Genomic DNA, 24,610 nt, shown 5'->3' on the forward strand with positions numbered 1-24,610 from the left:
ACATCCAGTACTGTTATTACTAAATTGAAACATCATTTCTCAGTCCATGGTAGTCCACACAAAGTTATTTCTGACAACGGTACCCAGTTTACCAGTCAGTTATTTCAAAAATTTGCAAAAGATTGGGACTTTATCTATATTACTAGCAGTCTGAAATACACACAGTCAAAAGGCCTGGCTGAATGTGCAGTACAGAGTGCAAAGCAATTATTAGTGAGGTTAAAGTGTGACAATACTGATATCTTCTTGAATTTACTTAATCTCAGAAATATACCCCGTGACAATCTACTTGGCTTGCCTGCTCAGAACAGCCTTGCCTATTGATTCTAGTTTGTTGATGCCTAATGTTTAAAACAGAGCAATCAAAGCCCAACTGTTTAAGAAGTGTTCCTTTCAGAAGTCCAGCTATGATAAAATGAGCAGATTTCTACGTCCGTTGAAAGAAGGAGAGACAGTGAGGATGCAAACTGCGAAAGACTTTGATTGAATTGGTCAAGTGAGAGGTATATGTACCAAGCCAATATTCTACTTAGTGGAATCTGAGGGTATAGAATACAAGAGAAACCGCAGGCATCTTCTTCCAGTCTCTGAATCTATATCGCAGCATCGTACCTGTGAAGATCTCAGAGCAACCCAGACAATGTTCGTATTGAAGAACATGTCTCAGTACCTATTCCTCTTTCTGATGATGTCCCAGATGTCCCCAAAGTTGAACATCATTTGAAGACAGTCCTCATTGCTATATCCAATTATGTTACACGATCAGGCCATATTTCTAGACCTAGTGTAAAATACACAACACCCTGGACTTGATTGTTTTTCTGTATGTATTTAGTTCTGTAAAATTGCATGTCAAAGGATCATTTCTGTGTAATTGCATGTCAATGAATGCTGTCATTTAATGTATGACCTATTTCTCAAAGATGGAGGATGTAGAACAGAGTGTGTGTGTTGTAGCTTTAAAGAAAGCTTTCCGAGGGTATGCACGCGCATATAAATATTGAGCACTTGGAGGCTGCAGTGCCGTTTTGAGAGCAGAGCCAGTGTTAACATGCATGAGTGTAGTAGTCAGTCTGTTTATAAGTTTATTTAAGTTTAAATTACTAAGCCTCAATCCTGATGTGTTTATGTATAATGAAGCTGTTTGAACCGAACCCACAACTCTTCGTCTGTTTTATCCTGACTAGACGAGTGACAGACTAGTTTGCATTTTGGTGGAAACCTCTTCACTTTTGATTTTGGACCACTGTGCAACTTAGATGTCTTGTGCTGAGCTGCTGTAAATGCTATCCAGGGTATCTCTCAAGAGAAGCTCCAACAAGCCTACCAGCTCTACATCATCTAGCTCAGAACTGCTGATCAATAAGAATAACAAAATAATTCCGTTCTTCTCAGGAACTATGTTGGGATTAGTATACTACGCTGCTACTGGTGAGAGAAATAGCAAAGGGATATTGATATTTAGATTAGTGTAGCTGCCTTGAAACCAGCATTAGTATTAGGCTGATAGTAGCCAGTAGGTGAATCACCACTGCTCATCATTCTTGGCAAACACAATTCACTCTTTTCAGTAAATATCACTAGATTAAACACCATCTAATTTAACTTCAGTCTATCACCCTAAATCTTCAGGGTGTTCTACAGTAGTTTCTCTCCATCTCCCAGAGCTGGGGCTATAGTCCTCCTGTCTCGGGCAACATGACTGAACACTCCATCTGTCACCAGCCTGATGGCATTACATTTTCTAAGGTAGTATAGCAACTGCCTTATGTTTACAGACTGTTCACCGCTTGTACCAGTTGGTAGTGCAACCTGCAAGAGAAGTAGATATTTAAGAAACATTGAGGAAAACCTCGCATATTAGTCCACTATTGGTAAACGTTATACCTCTTATACCTCCACAACACCACATCGATCACAATGCACCACTAAGCCCATAACATAGGCTGAAGCTGTAAAGAAAAATTTGCTAAAGCTTCCTAGAGCACACTCTAAAAGAATCCAGCCTCCAATGCACAAGGCAACACTTACTCCTTCTCCACTTGCACATATGATAAATCCATACTGGTCACTCAAGAGTCACCAAGAAATCAAGCCTAAACTCATATAGGTCTGCTTCCACACAAGGATATGTTTTAGTCATAGGTGACAGGTGACTATAGTTAGATGTATGGACTCCAAACCCACTGGACTGGACAAGAACAGGGTAAGTTTAAGCTGTATGTCTGGTGCCAGGATCCATAATATTAGAAGGGGTCTCTTAAACCAGATAAATGTGGCTTTGAGCTAGTTATGGCCCATGTGGAAGTGAATGACCTGAAGTGTTCCACCTACAGGGACATACTAAAAGACATGATATAACTTACTGTGCACATATTAGAGGCAAGAAAGATACTGGTCTTAAACAGTATCTTGCTTTCACCCAGAATGATGCCTAGATACCCAGTGTTGTGGAACATTTTGAGATGGTCTTAAGATATAAAATTAATGAAGATAAAGCAAAGGCTATCGCTGTGAATTAAGTACACACTTGTGACTTGGTTCAGGAGTACCCATATTTATGGAGATATGATAAGATGAAGTATTTAGGAGAGTGGGTTAAAAACACTTCTGCTATAGCAACTAAGAATATGTAGAAAGAGATTAAACAAAAGATAATACAAAAACTAAGAAACTAAAAGCTGTTATTCATGTATACAGATAGTAAGATACAAGCTGTGAACATGTTTATAGTCCCTTCAGTTTTATACACACGTCAAACATACTTTTATCAACCAGAGAAAACGTTGTGGAAATAATTAATAAAGACTTGAATGAATTTATCTGGCAGGGGAAAAAGAGTAAGAGTTAAATGGGATAAGTTAATGCTCCCAATAGAGTAAGGTAGTTTAGGATTACCAGATTTGAAGGGGTATTTACAGCTACACAGTTAAGAATCACATATGTAACACAAGCAAAGGGTTGTAATTCACAGTGGAAAGGGATGGTGATTAAGTGTGTGTGTGTGTGTGTGTGTGTAAGGGGGGGGGGTCAATAAATATGAAGAGAGTGGGATTTTCATACAGATCCTTAAAGAGAATAATAACCACCACACAGAGTCTTATATTCATAAAGCCACAAAGTGTTGTAAGAATGAATCTAACATGGTAATGGAGAAAGGAGATTTTGCCAATAGAGATTATTGCAAGTAGGGGTAAAGAAAATAGGCAAGGGGGGCTGGAATTTACTGGAGAGCACTGGTAAAGGAAACAAGATATTGGAAGCAAATAACATGAGAGGGAACTATGTTAGAGTGGGATGAAGTCAAGAAGAAGTTTGGACCAAAGGTTAGAAATTGCCTTCCCTATCAGGCATTGATCTCGTAGTATAGGCAAAGAGAAAGGGATAGAGGAATCCTACTTGAAAGACCAGGTCTAATACAGTTTTTATTTGAATCTAGATCAGAAGTTGTTGTTAAAAAGGGGATAATCAGTAGAGCATACAAAATATTGCATGATAACTATAAGAATCAATCAGAGGAGCTTAGAAAAGACTGGGAGGAAAAACTGGAAAAGCAATTTACAAGGGAACAATGGGAGGTCATATATGTAGCTCATAAGTATGCTGTAACTAAGGAACTGATTCTTTTGAGCTGGGATACATGATATGAATTGCCTAGACTTAGTAAGGCCTTATTAAGTTTAATTCTGTTGGCTAATAAAAAAAGCAATTACTAAAAAATGAAAATCAAAATCTAAACCAACTGTATTTTTGAAGTATTGAATATTGTAAAAAAGATAAAAGATCTGGAAGATATAGTTTTAGAAAAAGAGAAACATCAAATTGCATAGAAATAAATGGAATCTGTGGTTACAGTAGATGCAGAAAATGCTCTGGAAGAGCAGAGAGGTTTAAGGGAAGACTGCAACTGAGTGATTTATGTAATGTTGGACTGAAAGTTGTTAGGTGGAAAGAAATCATGTAATGAGTGTAAATGGAAAAAATGTTGATGTGGTTTGTTTACTTTTTATTAATGTATGTGTGCCTGTGTCTTAAGTTATATTTTAATAAAGGTGTTTAAAAAAGACAAGGTAATTGGCTTTAACAATTGGCTAAGTAGTTGGTGACATTCTAAGCGGATCCAATATATGCTAGTTTGGGATGACATGGTAGATAAGATTTCCTATTTCTCTCCAAGAATTGCTTACACCTCTTATACCAGGGTTTCCAGATACTGACCAAACCATTTGCTGCCTCGATAGTGCCTTTTTGGGCAGTATCACCAAACTGAACATTCCTACATAGAATAATGTCACTACCTGAGGCCTTCCTGCAGCTTGAACATATCCCTGTCTGTATAGTTACTGAGACATGGTTTCAGTGCATTGACAGCACTTGATCAGTATCAGGGTTTAGCAACATTCATGTCTTCAGGACCTTGGGTAACTGGGTGAATATATATATTTGTCAGAAGTACCATTACCTCAAATTGGATTACGCAGTACCCTAACACTGAGGTCCAAATCATGCTTGACAAATGCAGCTTTTACATCATTGATAGCTACAATGAACCCCAAAGATCATGGAAATTACCTTAATAGTATTGTGGGGTTAAATATTGTACCAAGTACCTTCTTGCTAAGGGACTTCAATTACCTAATGCATTGTTTGGTGCTCTTACTCCTCTATATCTGGATGCAGTCAGTGTTTCCTAGAATTTATTATTACTAATGCAATGAAGCAGTTTTTAAAACTACCCCCAGAAGCTCTAATTTCTTTGACCTGGTCTTTACTATCCTAGCCTCCTCCTGTACACCACCCTGCATGTCATCCTTGGTTAAACAATCTAACCACAAGTCAGTCATCTTCTCTATCAGGCCTAGTAATATCGCTCCGCCACAAAATGTGACCACCTTTAAGGAGTTCTCCAGGGCAAATCTACTTCAGCTTGTGGACAACATCTACAAAATTCCCAATATTCAAGTGCAAATAGATCTAAATGAGAGGGCTGACACATTCACCTCCAATTCTTACCAGCATTTAAACAGCTGTATAGAAAAGTCTGTTCTGATCTGCCCTAAATGTAATGGCAGATTTGTGAATAAACTTCTCTGGAGAAATTTTACAAAATAAGGAAATAAGAAATAATAAAAAGTTGCAAGAAATCTCCATCCCTGTACCTCAAGACCACATTCAATCATGCCAGCAAAGAGCTTAAGAATAATATTAGAAAATATAAAGTGGAGTTTAGACTTCTGGTTGCTACAGATGCCAAAGGAAACTACAAATCTATTTTCATTTATGTCAGGAAATTAGAAATAACACCAAACAATGCTCTGAGCTCATCTGAATAAAATTACACATTCTGATCCCAAGGATATGGCCAAGATAGTTGGAGACAATTGTTTTCCATTCTTTTTCCTCCCTTGGCATCATTGTGATAGCTGTCTCAGGGCCCTATGTCCATGCTGGGTCTACTGGTGGCTCAAATCATCCCTCAGACAATTACAGAATTTGACAACAGGACCAGCATGGATCCTTAGGACATCCGGGGTGGGGGGGGGGGGTCATTGCTGTCCAACCATCAACAAGTTTTTTTTTTTTTTTTTTACCTGTAATCCTATCTAATTTCTTCCCAGTGTGTATACTGTGGCTGACATCAGGGAATGTGCAATGGGCAGAAAATGCTACCCCACCTCACATCTGCATGATGTTTCTGTTGGACAAGTACATTGCAACTGGCTTCTCAGCCTCCACCAGAAACTCAGCAGACAAATTTAGTGATATCATTACCCTGCATACCTAAATTTTGCTCCCACTATCCATACAAATTTTGTTTTCTCAGAAATTACCTTCAAACAAAGCTTAGAACACCTGTCAAAGACTAAAAATTATACCTTTTATGGGACTAGTTTACATTCTCCTCAATGCCAAGTATGCACTATCTATCCCTCTACTTGCACAGTTCAACCTCAGCCAATCCACAGCACCTGATTTCTGAACAGTCACTGTGACTCCCCTATACAAGAATGACCCCTCTACAGACCCAGGTAAATATTGGCCCACCAGCCTCATCAAATGTATGCAAAGCAAATCAATATACCATAGCAGAGTTGCATTTATGCGGACATTGGTGGCTTAAATGATCTAGATCCCACTCAGACTGCTTTTGATGGCCAATACTTTTGACACTATCCCCCATGCTGGTGTTATGAACAATTAGACAAGCTTAATGTAAACTTCTAAGTTGTCTAGTGTATTGCAATTTAGCTGTCCAACAGATCCTGAGTTGTGAAAGCTGCTAGTACCACATTTTGAATGTGAAATTGTAACTAGTTATGTACTATATGGATCAGTATTTGGCCTTTTCCTGTTTGGTATTTATTTTGCAGACATCCAAGACAATATTCCAGAATTGACCATGTATGCTGAGGACTGCAAGCTGGATAATGTTATCTGTTCATCCACAGATAATAAACTGTTCCAAGAAGGGCTGGAGTACTGAAAATCACCTCAAGCTAAATGCAGAAAAGTACAGCATAGGAACATTTGGAAAAATAGCGGCTCCTGTCTCATATGCTATAAGTAGTACTAATCCAGGCAGATACAACTATAAGACACTTGGGTATTTATATGGACAACACTCTCACTCATTAGGTCATCATATTTGTACTATAGTCAGTAAATCCTTCCATCTAGCCCATTTAATTTCCAATGACATTTGTTCAAGAACCAAATAAGTCATCTTAACCATTGTACTCTTCATTTGTAAGACCCATCACCAACTCCAATGACCCTTAAATATGTACAAATCCAAGAATACAGCTCACCTGGAAAGTTCCCAACAATTTTAACCAAGAAAATTAAAGGCCTTAAATCCTTTAGCTATCCTTAGAGAGTAACTATAGCACATCTTATAATGCTTAACCTACTAGCTGTTCTGTCTCATTTTTTAAACTGTAAAAGACACAGTCCTATTTGACCTATTTATTTGCAAAACCAGTAGTTCTGCAAGCATGTCTACTAGGAACTAAATTCAACCATCCACAATCCTTTTGTCTCATTTTTGCACATGAAATTGCAATGTCACTTCACCAGTGACACTCATTTAAAGCCAAGGTTTATATCACTAAGTGGCTAGCCCTGCCACAGAATACTTTCCACACCACACACTCTCTCTCTCACTCACACACACACACACACACACCTACGGCTAGTTTAGAGTGTCCAGTCCACCTACTGAATGTCTTTGGAATGTAGGAAGAAACCAGAGCACCCATAGGAAACACACTTGAGCACAGGTAGGACATGCAGACTTCACACAGAAGGCATCACAGCCAAGAACTGAACTGGAAAACAGCAAATAAACAAGTCTCACTGGAGGGATAGGTTCCTAACTCTAAATATATTCCCAGCCTGTGGAGTAAGATGCCACTAATAATAATAGTCCTATTTGTTAACCAGGTTGGCCTACTTGATCCACAGTTCTTTTTGAGGGTGACCCAGGAGCAGTGCCTGGTTAAGTGACTTGCTCAAGATCTCACAGCAGAGAAATGAAGGCCGAGGGAATCAAACCCTGTACTATAAGAACTATAGCTTGTAACCTTAACCTCTGCACCGGCAAATTACTATATTGTCTGCCTTTCAGGTTAAGCTTGATGTTTGATGGTAATTTACACCAGATTACGATACCCAGTGTTTATCAGTTTAGGAGCAGACCACTATTACCTGCTAGTCTAGAACTTTTAAGTGTAATTACCTAAAGGAGTATGTGACTGGGCATCTTATGGTTCCTGAGATGGCCTGCTTAATATTGTATTACTAATAATGATAATAATATCCATTTGTTAAACATGTAGGCCCACTAAACCCACAATCCCTTTTCAGTGGCAGTCAAGGAGCAATGCCTAGTTGAGTGAGTTGCTCAAGGTCACACAATAGGCATATGAGGAATAAGAAAATCAAACCCTGTACCACATGGACTACAGCTTAGAGTGTTTACCCTCTGCACCAACTACCAGTCGATGAATGAAACCAAATAAATAATTTTAAATTCTAGCCAAAAATATCTGTATTATTAGATAAATGTGGAAATAATGAGTCACTGATTTCCTATCACATAGGAACATGATTATTCTAGCATTAGTTTATGATTTTATTTTCAACTAAAGATGTATTTTTATTATCTCCACTGAAGACAAAAAAACTGTTTAGTACCACAAACGACCAGGAATTACACCTCCAAGAACATTTATTTTTACAGCAAGTGTAAAAATCACATAAAACGTGGAAAGCACAGGATTAAATCTCTCTTAGCGCCTCGGCTTAGAACAGACTTTACAGATGTAGTTTTGTTTAGTACATATAATATATATGTCTGGCAGTTGGCTTAGAGAACTAAGAAGCTGTCAACAAGCTGTTCCCTGTGGTCCAGTGATGCAAGGTTTAATTCTCTCAGCTTCCCTTGCCTAACTGTGTGAGTCTGACAAGTTACATAACCAAACATTACTCTAGGGCTGAGTCTGAAAATGGTCCATTGAGATCAGAGTTAACCCAGAAAACAAATCCAAGAATTCCTAGCTGGAATACTGAGAATTGATTTCCATCTAGCAGATTCTGCTGTATCACTGAGTGATTATGCTCCAAGGGCTGTGAGGAAGTAACCTTTTATATCCATAAATGTGGAGGTTTCAAAGTTCAGCAGAGGTGGAAAATTGTCACCTGTTCCACACTCCACATAATATGATGCGGTGATCATTTGTTGGTTATGTCACTGTCTCAGTTTGTTATTAGCTGCCCATCTTGATATGGAGGTGCCGGATGACAGAATTTGTTATTACTATATACTGTATGCTCTGGTATGCCCAGATCAGCATATTTATTTGTTTATTGCCTTTTGTTTACTGTAATGCTCTGAATGGGCACTCAGGCCCATTTTCAGTGGAGACCCAGGGAGAAAAAATCCATTAAAGTTTTAAATAGTTACAAAAATTATAAAGAATTTACAGAGTAAAAATAATCAGTTTCTTAACAGCAGAAATGGGGTTTTAGAATCATTCAATGGGTAATGCACTCAAGACAGAGGTTAATATAGTTTGATTTCTAAAGGAGTGTTATATAGTAATAAACAAATTGCATTTGCATATACAGCAATATACAAATTTAATTTACAAAAGAGCGTTGAAAAGCAGTATAAAGTTATAAATATAGACAGGATTTATTTATAGATTAAGGAAGGAGAGCTAGAAGGTTAGGGGTTGGTGATAGTCTAGAGATCTGAGAAAGAGCGATAGAGTGAGTCAGTTAGGATGTGAAGAAGAACAGAGCCAGGAGAAGTCTAGCTGTTGTTTTAGGTTGTGCTTAAAGCTAGATGCACAGCTGTCTGTTTTAATAGGATAGGCAGGGATTTGCAGTGCCTGGTGACAGGATGAGCGTAGTGAGTCTCCAGCTGTATTACAGGATTTGGAAGTTAGTAGGCTCTGATTACCTGAATGAAGGCAACGTGGTGGGGAGTAGAGCTTGAGAATGTTTTGTAGAGAAGAATGTGTGTGGGTTGTATATTATTTTGTGGGCAATTTGAAGCTGAGTCAATTTAAGGTGATAAGGTAGTTCTAATGGGTCTATATTAGAATACCGAACATTCAAAATTTCGAGTGTTCTAATATCGACCCGTTTTCAGCAAACGCTGAAAATATCGAAGAAACAGAAAACCAATTTTTTTCCTAGGGAAAGAATTCGATTGTCCATTTCTGTTGCTTCGGTATTTTCAGTGCTGTGGTGGAAAGTTATGAGTCGGGTTCGGGTAAGTGTGTGATTGTGTGGACGTGAGGGTTAGGGCAGGTTAGGTGAGTTAGGGTTAGGGCACAGGTCAGGTAAGTGTACGATTGTGTGGACGTGAGGGTTAGGGCGGGGTAAGTGATTTAGGGTTAGGGCGCGGGTGACGTGACTGTGTGATAGTGATGGACCTTAGGGTTAGGGTTTGGGTTAAGGTAAGTGGATAGTTAGTGGTGTATGTATAGTTTAGTGTAGGGTTAGGTGTAAGAGTTTAGGTGTATGTGTGTGGATTGCTGTTGGTTTGGTGTGCTTGTGTTGTGTGTATGTGTTTTGGAACAGCAAATTTTTTCCCTAGGAAAAAATTAGCTGTTCTGAATGTTTGATGTTTTAAATTTTCAAATTTTTGAATGTTCGGTGTTCTAATATTGACCCGTTCTAATGAGTTGAGCTTCATTGTTAAGCTGCAGTCCTGCCTGTTTTGTTAAAACATGCCTCTAGTTAATTTAGTAGGGTGGCTTGAATGTTGATTAATATGGATGCTGCATAGAGAATGGATAGGAGAAGGTAGGATGATATTAAGGATTTTCTTGATGAGTCTGTGAGACAGGGTTTGTTTTGCAGAGGTAGCTGGGTTTTTGATGAGTTTTCTTGATGACCTGGGTAATATGCAGGTTACATTTTAGGTTATTGTCTGTTAGGACTCCTAGAGTTTGATATTTGTTACAGTTTCTATGGTGGTCATGTTTGCTGAAGTAATATTAAAGGATAAACAGGTTATTGAAAGAGATGAGTGTGTGAAAAGCAATATTTTTCTTTTTTTGTATTTAGGATTAGCTGATGAGCCTTTATGGAAGTGAAGAAGTCTTGAGTCATTTGTTAATGTAGTGGAAGAGTTGAGGCTGAGCAGATGATGGTGGAGCCACTTGTTTATTGTACTAAGGTGGCAGGTTTGCTGGCTTTGTGTAGGTTATTTGTGAAAATATTGAAAAGTACTGGGCCTCTAATTGACCCTTGTGGTACACCAGTGGAAGCAAGGAGGAAGTGGGATAGGCCCTGATTCCATTTTATGGCCTGATGTAGAATCAATAAGAGATGAATGAGACAGTGATGGGGAAGATGGTTCCTTGTTAGGAGTTGATGGGATATTGTGTCACATGCTTTTGACATATCCAGGAACAGGGAGGATATTAGGTTACTGTTGTTTTTGTTGGTATTTATGGTTTCTGAGAAATTAAGCAGAGCTGCTGTTTTGCTGTGGTGTGGTTGAAAGCCACGTTATGTGGGAGAGAGTGTTTTTTGTTTATGAGATAGATAAGTTGGGAATGTATGCATCTTTCTAAATGTCTGGACTTAGGGGAGAGAATTGCAGTGGGGTTGTAGCTGTAGAGGTCTCTGGCTGATCCACCTTTGTGAAGTGGCATAATATCTGATTTTTTTTCAGATACTGGGTACATAGTTTTCTTCGATAGATCTAGTTATGAATATTCAGATGGGAGTAGGTCAGGACATCAGCAGCTAACTTAAGGTATTTGGATGTGAATTTGTCAGCAGCTGGTGCAGTGGTTTTCAGTTTTTGAAGATAATTTTTGATAGCTGAGATTATCTGGTGGAAAGAAAAGAGAGGGTTATTGCAAGCATTGTTGGTGGGGATAGAGAGATAGGAGGGTAGATTATATTCTAACAGAGAGAGGATAGATTGAATGAAGTGTGTGTTGAATTGGGTGACTATGGGGGTCTCTGTGTTGTCATTTGTGGTAGGAGACGGGATGGTGGTTTGTTCAGGGTATAGTAGGGTTTTTATGGCTGTCCATAATTGCTTAGGATTGTGGTAATGTTTGTCTTGACGTGAGTGAAATAATGTCCAGTTTGATATGTTTATATCTATTTTTAAGTTGTCTAAAAATTTGCAGATTCTGTTGTGTTCTGGCTTAATATCAGGTCTTCCAGGCTTTGTCTCTCCTTAGCATGAGCTGTTTGATTCTTTGTTGAGCCATTGAGCAGGGTTACTTTCGGTTCTTTTTGTTCTTATGGGAGTTAACTCAATATATTAAGGAATGATTTATTGAAATGGGTAACAGCAATTTCTAGTGGTAATTTTTTACAGTATTCCAATTGTATTGGGAGAGGTAGTTTATAAACTTGTCTTTGTTAAAAGGGGAGAGTCTACATAGTTGTTTTAATACTGTATGTTTGGAGGTGTGATTAGTTTGTCTTGTAATAAAATGTGAGGAGATGGTCACTGATGTTGTCTGGGAGACAGCCAAAGGTTTTTATGTTTGAAGGTCATGTTGTTTCTAGCCCAAAGGTTCCTGGAGTTCATAAATTCAAATGCCATGGAACAACTAGTCACCGTCCCCACAAGAGGAGAAAATATACTAGATCTCATCATCACAAACATGGGGACAAAATGCTCCACACCGGAAGTATATCCCTCTTTGGTGAGATCAGATCATAAACTAATCTCATTAGAAATCCACATCCCACCCCCACCCCAAACAAAAAAGACCACAGTGAAGAACTTCTCTAAAGCAAACTTCACACTACTCAAGACAGGTGTGGTATCCTTCAAGGCCCCCGAGCCAATGGAAACCACAACCCAAGCTGCGGAAGCCCTTACAAATGCCTTCTATGAACACCTTCAGGACTGCATGGATCAGGCAATCCCAAATAAAACCAAGACTCTTTCCACCAAGGGCAAATGTCCAGTCTGGTGGACCCCAGCCATAAACAAACTTTACAATAAGAGGAGAAAGCTATTACATGATAGAGCAAAATCCCAAAAAGGGAAGGCATCTTTGATCAGTACTAGCAAGAAACTACGATCCCTCATAAAATCATCAAAGGCCAACTTTGAGAAAAAAATTGCCATAGATTCAAAAGACAATCATAAGGCCTTCTTCAGCTATGTCAGAAACCTGGGTGGAAACTCCCAGATATGCTCAATATTAGTCCAAAATGATACAAAAATCACTGAGCCCACAGACATTGCCAACATACTGGCAGACAGGTTCAGCGCAAACTTCACCCCCTCTCCCCAAAAGGAGAGATAACTATCCCAACAGAGTGTAGCCTCCCAGACATCTCAAATGCGCAGGTGAAAGCTGCTCTCTCTAAAGCTAAAAACACAGCATCAATGGGACCGGATGGTGTCCCCGGCTGTGTGCTACATGAACTCAATGAAGAACTAAACCCACACATAAGGCAGCTGTTTAATCTTAGCCTTACCACAGGATATGTGCCCAAGGAGTGGCGTACGGCAACTGTTGTCCCACTCCACAAAGGTGGTGTCTCTACAGACCCTGGTAATTACCGCCCCATAAGCTTAACAAGCCTGGTCTGCAAAGCTATGGAGAGGATCATAATGGAACTCATAAACAAGGACATAGGGGACTTGCAGACCTTGGACCCAACCCAGTTTGGCTTTGTCAAGGGCAGATCTTGCCTTTTGAACCTGGTCGACTTCTTCGAAACAGTTACCAAGGCCATTGATGAGAGAAAGGCAGTCCATACAGCCTACCTTGACCTTGCAAAAGCTTTCGACACAATACCCCACTCGGGTATCATAGAGAAACTTGCCAGCTTAAATGTAAACCCATATGTCACAAAATGGGTTGCAAACTAGCTAAAGGACAGAACCCACAGGGTTAGAGTAGCTGGAGCCATGTCAGACTCCAAGCCGGTTACAAGTGGTGTCCCACAGGGCTCAGTCCTTGGCCCCCTATTGTTCGGCATCTACTTCTCAGAAGTACAGGCAAACATAGGAGGACTATGGCTGACAAAGTTTGCGGATGACTGCAAACTGGGTGCCATAGTGGATAGTACATCGGACACAGACATCCTTCAGAGGGGTCTCACAAAAACTGATAGCTGGTGCCAGAGCCATGGCCTGAAGTTAAACGCAAAAAAGTGTATAGTCATACCCTTCGGGAAAAACAAGGTAACCCCAAGCTACCATATAGGTGGCAACCCACTAAGCACAGAAGAGGTTATCAGGGACCTGGGTACCCAGGTTGACAGTGGCCTCCCGTTTGACACTCACGTTGCTAAAGTGGTTCGAAAGACCTTCTACATTGCCCATCTGATCTTGAAGGGATTCACATCCAGATCAAGTGAGGTCATTGTTCCCCTGTACTCTTCACTTATCAGACCAATGATCGAGTACAATGCCCCATTCGGGATGTATCTCACCCGACACCTGCAGCAATTGGAGAGACCCCAAAAGTTCCTCACCAAAAGGATAAAGGGACTCCAAAACCTGTCATATACTGCCAGACTGAATAAACTCCAACTCTATTCAGTTGCATACCGTCTGCTCAGAGGTGACCTGTGCCTGACATACAAGGCCATGACCAACCCGGAATTAATAGACATGCTCCACCTCAAAAATTCCAAATCCACCAGAACCACTAGAGCAAGTGACTTAAACCTTAGCACGGATATAAATAGGACATGCTGGAGGGATAGATTTATCACCCAGAGACTCCCCATGCTGTGGAATAAAATCCCGGTCCATGTGAGGCAGAGCACCTCGCTGGCTCTGTTCAAGAGAAATCTTGACCGGTGGATGGGAGATCGTAGGTTTACCCCGGGAATCATCTCTGTGTCACTGCTGGACAGAGGCACAACAAACCAATGGGCACATTATTTCTAACATAAGGGGTGGCATAAGCCACATAACTTTGGGCTAGGCTTATAAATGCCTTAGGGCAGATAGCCTAGTATAAACCTATGAACCTATAAGGTGATGTGGTAAGGATCTGGTCTAATAGTAAGTGCCTTTTTCTGTGTTTGTTGATTCTAGTGGGTGAGGTGATTACTTGAGTGAAATTGAAAAGGTTAATAGGGTATGGGAGTCAGTGTTTTCAAGTAAGTAGTCTATATTCACATCCCCAAGTATCATAGTTTCTTTATTTACATTAGTGAAAAACCATTGAAGGAGGTATTTGGGAATGTCGTTGCCTGGGGGAATATACAAGGCAGCTATGCAAATAGTTTTGTGCTTGTTCAGGTGTAGCAGGGTAATAGATATTTCTGTGTTGGGATAGTTGGGGTGACTTGCTGTGTATTTGGTGATGTTTAGTGTGTTTTTAAAAGGTATTGCGACTTTTCCACCTCTTGTGTGCACTCTGTCATTTCTTCTTATATTGTATCCTGGGGAAGGATTTCTTCATCTTTAGTGTTTGGTTTTAAACAAGTTTCAGTGGTGAGAGAAGTTATTCCATTTTTTATATTTATCTCATAGGTCTGATACTGATACATGGGTCTAGTCATTCTCTTTGACGTAGCTGTAACTGAAAAGAGCCTGAGTTCCGAATGGATAGAGACTGTATGGAGTTTTGTAGTTGATGAGTTGGTGTTTGTTGACTAGGTGTATAGAGCTGGAGAAATAGAATGATGGGGGAAGGGGAGTGTTGTAAAATCTGGCAATGGTGAGTATGCTCAGTATAACAGTGAGAGTAGACTGGAGGAGCAGCGTATTATGCATAAGTAAGGGGAAGATGGAGTTAGTTGGGTAGAAGTTGTAGGGTCTATATTAGAAGCTGGAATGGTCGGAATGTCGACAACCTCTTCATCAACACATACATAAATAAGGGGAAGATGGAGTTAGTTGGGTAGAAGTTATAGAGTCTATATTAGAAGCATGAATGGTCGGAATGTCGGCAATCTTTTGATCGACATGTATGTGTCGAACTACTATTACAGCGAACGGCCACATCCGATAGGCCAAAAACAAAAAACACAATGTGCCCCCCCCCACATCCCCCTAACTAAATATACTAACTCCGAGATCGCACTACAGTGGGGAATAGGTCAGATTTAACACAATGGCCAACTGATTTCTTTCACTTGGAAAGAAATCGATGATGTGTCCATTCGCTGAAATGGTCATTCGACACATACTTGTCAATCAAGTGGTTGTCGAAATTCTGCCCATTCCTGCTTCTAATATAGACCCGAACTTATATGCTATTTTTGTTGGAGTAGATTGGGAGAGGTGAGTTAGGTGACCCAATGATGAGTTTACAAACTGATAAGTTAGGCCAGTTTGATGCCTCAGTAAATTTGGTTGGTTGTTTTGTTGTACTGGGTGGGGGAATAGAATGGTATAAATTTAGATAAAGTGGGGATGGGTGACAATAGGGGGTAGGGTAGAGGAGTGGCATGAACCCAATTGTAGCAAGAGTGGATGGAGCTGACTGAGAAGATGGTACAGCTGCCATGGGTGAAAAAAAAACTTTCTGTAAGCCTGAAAGTTATAACAGGAATGTGCAATAAAATTGTACTGAAGTATTCAGGTGATAAAAAGAGTATGCAAACTGGAAAGGTGTGCAAGATAGGCAGAAGACTGAGGTGGCTAGGAAATAGAAAGTTTGGAAAAATAAGTAAAGACATTTTTCTTAACTACTTTTAAAGCTAACTACATTTAATGCTCAAATTAGAAGTTGTTTGTTCATTAGTTAGTGAAAACTTCAAGGCAATAGAAATGGGAAGAAGCAAGCCAGCATAGAACTGCCTATACAGGCAACACGGAGAGTCACAAAAGCAGTAGCTGGAAAAAGCAAATAAAAAAGTGCAGGCTGCCAGCAAGAATATGGTGTAGCTAATTAATTAAAGGGAAGAGGAGGGGAAGAATTAAGGTGCAGTGAAGGCTATTTTTGATTCTAATTAAAACAGCCAAAAAGCAGACCAACAGGCAGGAAAGAGATATTCAACTTGGTATCACTTTCAACACGTCATGACTAGGATAACAGATTGAACAAGTAAATTCCCCTTACACTGAATAAAAGACAAGTCTGCACGTGCTTTTACGCCTGGATGCTGTATTTATTCTGCTGTAGTCTTAGGGGTGGGGAGATGCAATCCACGTCTATACTGAATAAAAGACAAGTCTGTAAGTATTTGCAGGGGTGGATGCTATATTTATTCTGCCATAGTCTTTGGGGTGGGTGGTACAGTCCATGACTGTCTGGCCAATGCAAGTGACTGAGTGTGGACAGATGTTGGGAGCTAATTCTTCAAAGTCAAAATTGATGTTGACCAAAGTTAACCAAATTTAATGCACTAGTCACCAAAAAGCTGTATTGTTATACATTTCAGGAACAGACTTCATGGCAAGGTTTCTTGTATCTCAGATTCTTCCTTTGGTTACACAACAACCCTTTTATATACTTGCAATGTGGCACTACTAATATACAGACTAGTGATCAGCCGTCTTTACTTATGGTGTTAGGAGCTATATAAGGCAATGCACGAGGATGTCAACAGAGTACTATATAGATAACAGACAGAGGAATACAAACATATTACCAAAATGTTAGTCACAGCTAAAAAATGCTAAGAATGTATAGGACTTTGGACCATGACATTCTTTCAGTGTCAGGTAAGTGTTACACATAATGCATTTTCTACTGTCATGGTATCACAAGTTCTTTTCTTTTTTACTTGGACAGGTGCAGAAGAGAAATTACAAACAAGAAAAAAAGAGAGCCAGTAAAGAACTCTTCAGTGCTTTAAAAGATCCGAGTGTAGTGATAATGGCTGACTGGTTAAAGGTAAGCAACATATAGGCATAGAGGTAAAATGTAATGGTACTTGGAGTTGTCTCTGAATATTGTGTTGCAGAATATTACTTGTGATGGAACTTTTGCTCAGTGAAATATAGGATATTGCTATGCTGTATTAAAAGTGGACTCAGAGTACAGATGGTAACTTAAAATGCATACTTTTTACTATCCTCTGTATGAGGGGTTTGTTCTCTATATTTATCATGTTGATTGTTTTATACATCTGTTTTAAAAATCCTCAATATGCAGATTTAATTGGTGAAATGTTATGCTGATAAATTGTGATCTACTGACCAAAAACTTCTGTCAGTCTCCAAACTTAGAAAATCTGCTAGGCATTGTCTGTACTTGTACAAGGATGCTAAGGCCTAGAACATCTTACCTGTAACCTTCAGGACTATACCCTCCCTTCCATCTTTCAGAACCACTCTGAAAGACTTTCTATATAAAATCTGACTCTTCCAGCTCAAAACCAGGATAAACTATATCCTTAAATGTGAACAGGTACCTTTTTATTCCTTATCCCTCCTTACTCTCCTTTTTTCACTTAATACCTTACTTCTAGCAAATTCTCTTCCATGACATTCTCAATAAATGTAGCATAAGCCTGTTTTTCCCTCACTTCATATTGCAATTCCTGTTTGTATTAGATTAACTTACATTTAATTTTTCTACTAATGGTCTAAAATTTCTCTAAATATTAAGAATAAGCAAGGCCAGACAGGAGCAACTCACACAAATAAGAGATTACCAGAGGGACCCCCATTGAAAACAGATCCTGGTTACGAGCATGGCACCAGACAGAAACTCTTTTCCATTTGAACATATAAAATTTTCTGGTTGAGGGTTTCATTGCCTCTTGTAAAACCCTGAGCAAATGCTCAGAAAAGAGTTACCTGAAAGGGATCAAAGTCCTATCACCCATAGTGTCAGTTGAAGAGTGGATAAGTGAGGATGGATGATAGACCCCTTGTCCTGTGTGAGAATATCTAACCAGTGAGGTAAGTTGTGGTGACTGACCCTGGCCAGATGCATTAAGAGGGGGAAACAGTGCTGTCTTGGCCAAAAGGGAGTCACTTGCAAGATTTCTTGGGAGTCCAGCTGAATCTTCTGCAGGACTCTTGGAAGTAGATAAAGAGGAGGGAAAAGCATAAAGAAACATCCCCTTCCAAGGAAAAGAAAGAGCGTCCATCTTCCAAGCCAGGTGGCATGGCACATGGAAAATGAAGAGAGGAAGCTGCCTGTTCAGAGGGGAGGCAAAAAGATCTACCTATGGAATAACCCCACCAGTGGACAATGTCCAGAAACATGTCTCTGTGAAGCATCCATTCATGAACCTATGTTTAGGACCTGCTCAGAGAGTCCACCTCTAGATTGTGCTCTGAAGGAATGTTTAATGCCTGAAGAGTTAATTGATAACTGAAAGCTACCTCCCAAGCCTGAAGAGCCACTCTGCAGAGGAGGTAAGATTTGTGCCTCGCTGCTTGTTAACATACCACATTACTGTATTGCTGTCTGTGTACAACTTGAAATGTCTTGGAGAGAACATGGATTGAAAAGCATGAAGAGCCAGAATCAGAGCTCTCATCTCTTTGATGTTGATATGGTCTCACTTCTGATGGAGAGGTCAGAGATGCTGAACTTTCAGATGACCAAGAAAAGCCCCCCCACCCCCACCCCCACCCCATGTATGTGGCATGAGTGAACAGCTCTTGAAAGGGGACTGGAGGCTGAAAGGGTCGGCCTGGGTTGAGAGCAAACTGTTGAATCCACTACTCTAATTCCTTCTTTAGAGAGGGAAGGAGAGGTACACTGAAATCCAGAGGGTGACATTGCTCCAGCCAAACTGACTTGAGGCACTACTAAAGCTTTGGCATATGCAGTCTGGCAAGTAGAAGCACTGGAATAAAAGAGGCCATGAATCCCAAGGTTTGAAGAAACTCCCTGGCTGGCATGACAGTCAGAGGAAGAGACTGAAAGAAGGTTGTCAATGACAAAACTTTTGGAGGTGAAAGAGAGGCCAACATTGGCACTGTCTGAATCCTACATCCCAGATGCAGATGATCCTGAGAGTGAGTCAGGAGAGACTTTGGAAGTTGATAGTGAACCCCAGACTTTTTGAAAAAGAGAGATAGGTAGTGAACTTCAGATCCTGTAACAGGTGACTGCGAGAAGGCACCTGAAACAACATGTCATCTAGATAAGGAAAAATCTGAATGCCTTGGAGCTTACAGAAAGCAAGCACAGGAGCTATGCATTTTGTGAATATCCTTGGGGCAGTAGAGAGGCCAAAGGGCAAAGCAGAAAACTGAAAATGATAGGAAGACACAGAGAAATGTAAAAACTTCCTGAAAAGAGGATGAATAGGGATATGAAGGCAAGCATCTTTCGGATCCAAGAACACCAGAAAAGCCTGGGGTAATAAAAGAGAAAACGAGGTTTGAAGAGTAAGCATCTGAAAAGAAGGGACTTTGAGGAAAGTGTTAAGCTGGGAGACATCCAGAACAGTGCCCTCTTTTTGAGGAATCAGGAACATCCTAGAATAAAAAACCTTTCCCACTTGGGAAGGGGGGACAGGTTGAATGGTTTCTTGGTTCACCAGGGACCCTAGAACCTCTGGCAAATGAGGGAGTTGCTCCAGAGGAGGTTAAGGAATCCCTAAAAAAGGAGGGAGAGACTTCCATACCATGAAGTAACCCTGATGGATGATAGAAAGAACTTAAGAATATGAAGTGTTGAGACACCAATTTGGAAGACAAAGTGAAAGCCAAAGGGAGAAAGGAACCTGGTCTAAAAGAAAGTGGGGTGAGTTATCAAAGAGAAGCAGGCTTATCAGATAGAGAGACTTCTGGGATACAGAAATCTGAGAAGCCTTAGCAGAAGGGGCCCGCCTACCATCATTCCTGCCCCTGGAGGTCTGGCAGGGCTGACTGTGAACAAAAGCAGATCTAGAAGGATAATTCCTCTGGAACATAGGAATAGAAAAGACAAAAGCATGTTTAAGGTCTTGCAAGGCTTTGCCTTTCTCTTGAAGAGACATAAAAATGTCAGCAGCAGGAGCAGTCCCAAAAAGATGTTTATTATCCAAAGGAGCATCCAACAACTTGGCCTTAATGTCCTCAGGCAGAGACTGGAGATGAAGCCAAGAATAACACCTCATGACAGACCCAAAAGCCCCAGCCCTAGATGAGGCATCAGTAGCATTATAGCTACACTTGATAAGAACCTAAAGTGAATAAGGCAGTGGATTTAACTTCAGAATTAGGGAAGTCATAAATAAACTGACAAGTCTAAACAATCAAGGCCCGAGCATACTTGGTCATATGGGTCTAGTAGCTAACAGCCCTAAAGGCCAAAGTAGAAGCAGTATAAACTTTTTTACCAATCCTCTCCATTGCCCTACTATCCTTATCAGAAGGCAAAAGTTTGGAAGAGGTCATAAGCTTAGAAGGTTTGTCAGAAAAGACTGACACAACAGCAGCTTCAGTAGAAAGATGTCTAAATAAAAATTAACATTCCTTAGCAACTTATAGAACCTATCATGTTTCTTAGGAGCAGGAAGATGAGAGACAGGAAGAGAGACTTGGAAGCAGCAATGAAAGTATCTAACAAGGCAGCCAACACAGGAGGAACTGCAGATGGTTTAGGAGTATCCACTTGACACAACTCACAATATCTTCTGTGAATATCAGACACTGAGAAGAATCCCACTTAAAGTATTCCATCATCCTAGCCACTGTGTCCCCAAAGGACAATTCCTCGAGAGGAAACACTGGGCTAACAGACTGCTCTTCATCAGAACCATAAGCCAAAGAAGGCATCTGTGAAGAACAGGCAAAGACTCCTCATTAGACACTGAACCTCACCCGAGGAATCTGGTTTCCTAAGCCATTTATAAGGGGTAAATGTCCAAGGAGGAAAGGTACCGAAACCTCGGGAGGAGAATTTAGGGCCATCAAAGCAGAAAACAAGCCCTGAGTAAACTCTTGAAATTTCCTTTGAGGATCCTTAAGACAGATTGAAACATGCTTCAGTTTTTGTCTTTTTGGAAGGGACATTAGCCCTAAAAAATACCAGCGGTTCCAACCCTTGGAGTGATTCAATAAGAGAACCTGGAACCTCCTCCCTGACCAATATCTGCAGAATCCTTCTAGGAGTCTCCAAGATAATCAAACACGGTTCCCCCTCGATGTCCAGAGCAGATGCCTGAAAAGTCTCAGAGCATGTTTGAAAAGACAGATCCATGCCAGCCTCCAACAAGGTCATGACACAGGAATCTAATGTAGGCTCCAAATGACCTACAGAGCTATTAGCTACTTCTAGAGGGATGTCTGGTGGAGGCTGGACAACTAAAGAATCTGTCTGAGACCTCTTAGCCTTCTTCTTACCTAGCTGAAGCATCTTGGGGTTAAAGGATTCTTGCATGCTACCCTGAGCTATCCGTTTAGACTGCTGGTTTTCAAGATAAATGACTTGGATGACATGACCTCTAGGTAGCAAAATAAAACACAAGATAAAGAAAAGTAAAAAAAAAAAAAAAAAAAAAACAACCCCAACAGGGTACTTATCTGGTGGCTAAGTAATCAGTACAGCAACAGGGCATTCAGACCAAGTAGGAATAATAGCATTCAAACTTGTGGCAAAGAAGTTCTGGGTAGTCGTGTCTGTACATCCCTTTTATGCCCTACGTTCTGTGCAGGGAGCATAAATGTGACGTATGGCACACACAGGATCATTAGGTTTTTGTATACTGGCTGAGTGTTGGGCTGTCTTGGGCGGGAGATTCCTTCTGTTTGGATACTGTAACAGTGATATAGAAGGACATCAATAAGTGCTGCATGGGTGTATATTTTCTTAAAAATAAAAACTAGGAAATAGTAAATATTGGTATTATTGACACATTGTAATCCTCAGTGATGTACCATGAAACAAAGTTAAGCAGGGTAGGGCATAAATATGAGGAAAATCAGAGATGTTCTGCAAAATAATAATAGGCTAAGAGACAAACTAATTTACTTAAAAAGTTAACAGAACAACAAATGTTGAAAAGCAGACTGCAAATATTATTAACTTTTAATCTTCAGTGATTTATCAGAAAATGAATTTGTGAGTAAAGGTTTGGTAGTTAGTGTACAGAATTAAGGCTATACGTTCTTAATGAGCTACTGCCTGTTGTCAGGGATACAGGGTTTTATTCTTTCTATCTTGGTTTGCTTATTGTGACTCTGAACAAGTCACTTAACTAGACAGTGCCCCCAAAAAAATACAAAGTACCTGTATACAAAAGCCTAATGATATTCACAACACCAGGCTAGTTGCCCAACACAATGAGTCTGAAATTCTCCAGGTGCAACTAACACTAGGTAAGACTGCAATCCAAATTGTAGCTTGCTACAGATCCCCCAACATACCCCCATGATTCTCACTACACCTTTCTAAACATACTGGAAAATATTAAGATAGAACCAAACACCCTAATACTGGGTGATTTTAACTACCCTGCCATTAACTGGGAAAACTACTCATGTACCAACACCTTTGCCCAACAGTTCTTAGAATTCATAAATTCCAATGCCCTGGATCAACTAATCCATAGTCCCACCAGGGGCTCCAATATCCTAGACCTGGTCATTACCAACATGGGAAATCGAGGCTCCACACCTATGGTCACCCCCTTGTTAGTCAGGTCTAACCATAAGCTAATCACCATTAACATCCACATCGCACCTTCACCCCCCAGCAAGGAAACCTCCATAAGTTTCCAAAGACAACCACAAGGCATTCTATAACTATGTTAGGAATCTAAATGGTAATGCTCAGATGTGCTCTGAGCTAAAACAGAATGGCATTAAATATACTGATCCCAAGGATATTGCCAATATCCTGGCAGATCGATTCAGTGCCAACTTCACCCCCTCTCACCCCCTAAACGGCCCATCTCAATACTGGAAGATTGCCAAATTCTGGTAATAATGACCACACAGGTAAAAAACGCACTCTTCAAAGCTAAGAATACAACATCCATGGGACCAGATGACATCCCGGGCTGTGTACTACATGAACTACAATATGAATTGGCACCTCACCTAAGTGTTATGTTTAATCATAGCCTCACCTCAAGTTTTGTGCCCACAGAGTGGAGCAGAGCTACAGTTATCCCACTCCACAAGGGGGGATCCACCTTGGATCCCGGAAACTACCGTCACATCAGTCTGATGAGCCTTATCTGCAAGGCCATGGAGCGTATTATCATGGAACTTATAAACAAACACATTGGCAACCTTCAAACCACCTGGACCCCACCCAGTTTGGGTTTGTGAAGGGCCGATCTTGTCTCCTGAACCTGATTGACTTCTTTGAATCAGTCTCCAGAGCCACGGACAAGGGTAAGGTGGCCCACACAGCCTATCTAGACCTTGCCAATGCCTTTGACACCATCCCCCACTCTGGAATCATAGATAAACTTACTAAGCTGGGCATTAATCCCTATGTCTCCCAATGGGTTGCTAACTGGCTTACTGATAGAACCCACACTGTAAAAGTAGCCAGCTCCAAGTCCAGCTCAAGAAAAGTGGAGTACCTCAGGGTTCAGTCCTGGGACCACTCTTGTTTGGCATCTACTTCTCTGAAGTACAGGCCAACACTAAGGGACTCTGGCTAACAAAGTTCGCAGATGACTGCAGACTGGGAGCCATTACTGAATCCCCAAATGATGTGGATACTCTACAAAAGGGCCTTACAGAAACAGATGCTTGGTGCCAGAGCCATGGGCTCAAGCTCAATGCCAAGAAATGTATAGTTATCCCCTTTGGGAAAAAACATGTAGCCGTGAATTACCATATAGGTGGCAGTACACTAAACACCGAAAGTGTGATAAGAGACTTAGGGACACAGGTGGACAGTGGTCTCACCTTCGATAACCACATCACAACAGTCAGGAAATCCTTCTATGTGGCACACCTCATCACTAAGGGCTTTTCATCCAGAAAAAAGGAGGTCATTGTCCCACTGTACTCATCCCTCATTAGACCCATTATAGAATACAACACCCCGTTTGCTATATACCTCTCAAGATATCTGCAACAACTGGAAAGGCCACAGAAATACCTCACTAAAAGAATCACAGGCCTAAAGCAGATGCCCTACGCTGACCACCTTAAAAAACTCCAGCTATACTCTGTCGCATATCATCTACTCAGAGGCAATCTCTGCTTAATATACAAGGCCATGTCAAACCCAGAGCTGTTGGACATGCTACACTTAAAGAAATCCCAATCCCTCAGAGCCACACG

The 24,610-nt window shown here is 40.5% G+C and overlaps 1 protein-coding gene across 10 annotated transcripts in view; it reads left to right on the forward strand.

Moving 5' to 3' along the window:
• Positions 1–24,610, forward strand: part of OSBPL5 (oxysterol binding protein like 5) — a 1,550,034-nt gene that overhangs the window by 920,511 nt on the left and 604,913 nt on the right. For all 10 annotated transcript variants that reach the window (XM_044059004.1, XM_044058998.1, XM_044059002.1 and 7 more), the window contains one exon: positions 17,205–17,306. In XM_044059004.1, the coding sequence (XP_043914939.1) occupies positions 17,205–17,306 (102 nt within the window). The remainder of the gene's footprint in view (positions 1–17,204; positions 17,307–24,610) is intronic.

Source organism: Protopterus annectens, chromosome 17.part0 (genome assembly GCF_019279795.1).
Source record: "Protopterus annectens isolate FY-2018-M chromosome 17.part0, PAN1.0, whole genome shotgun sequence".
Classification (NCBI taxonomy): Eukaryota; Metazoa; Chordata; order Ceratodontiformes; family Protopteridae; genus Protopterus; species Protopterus annectens.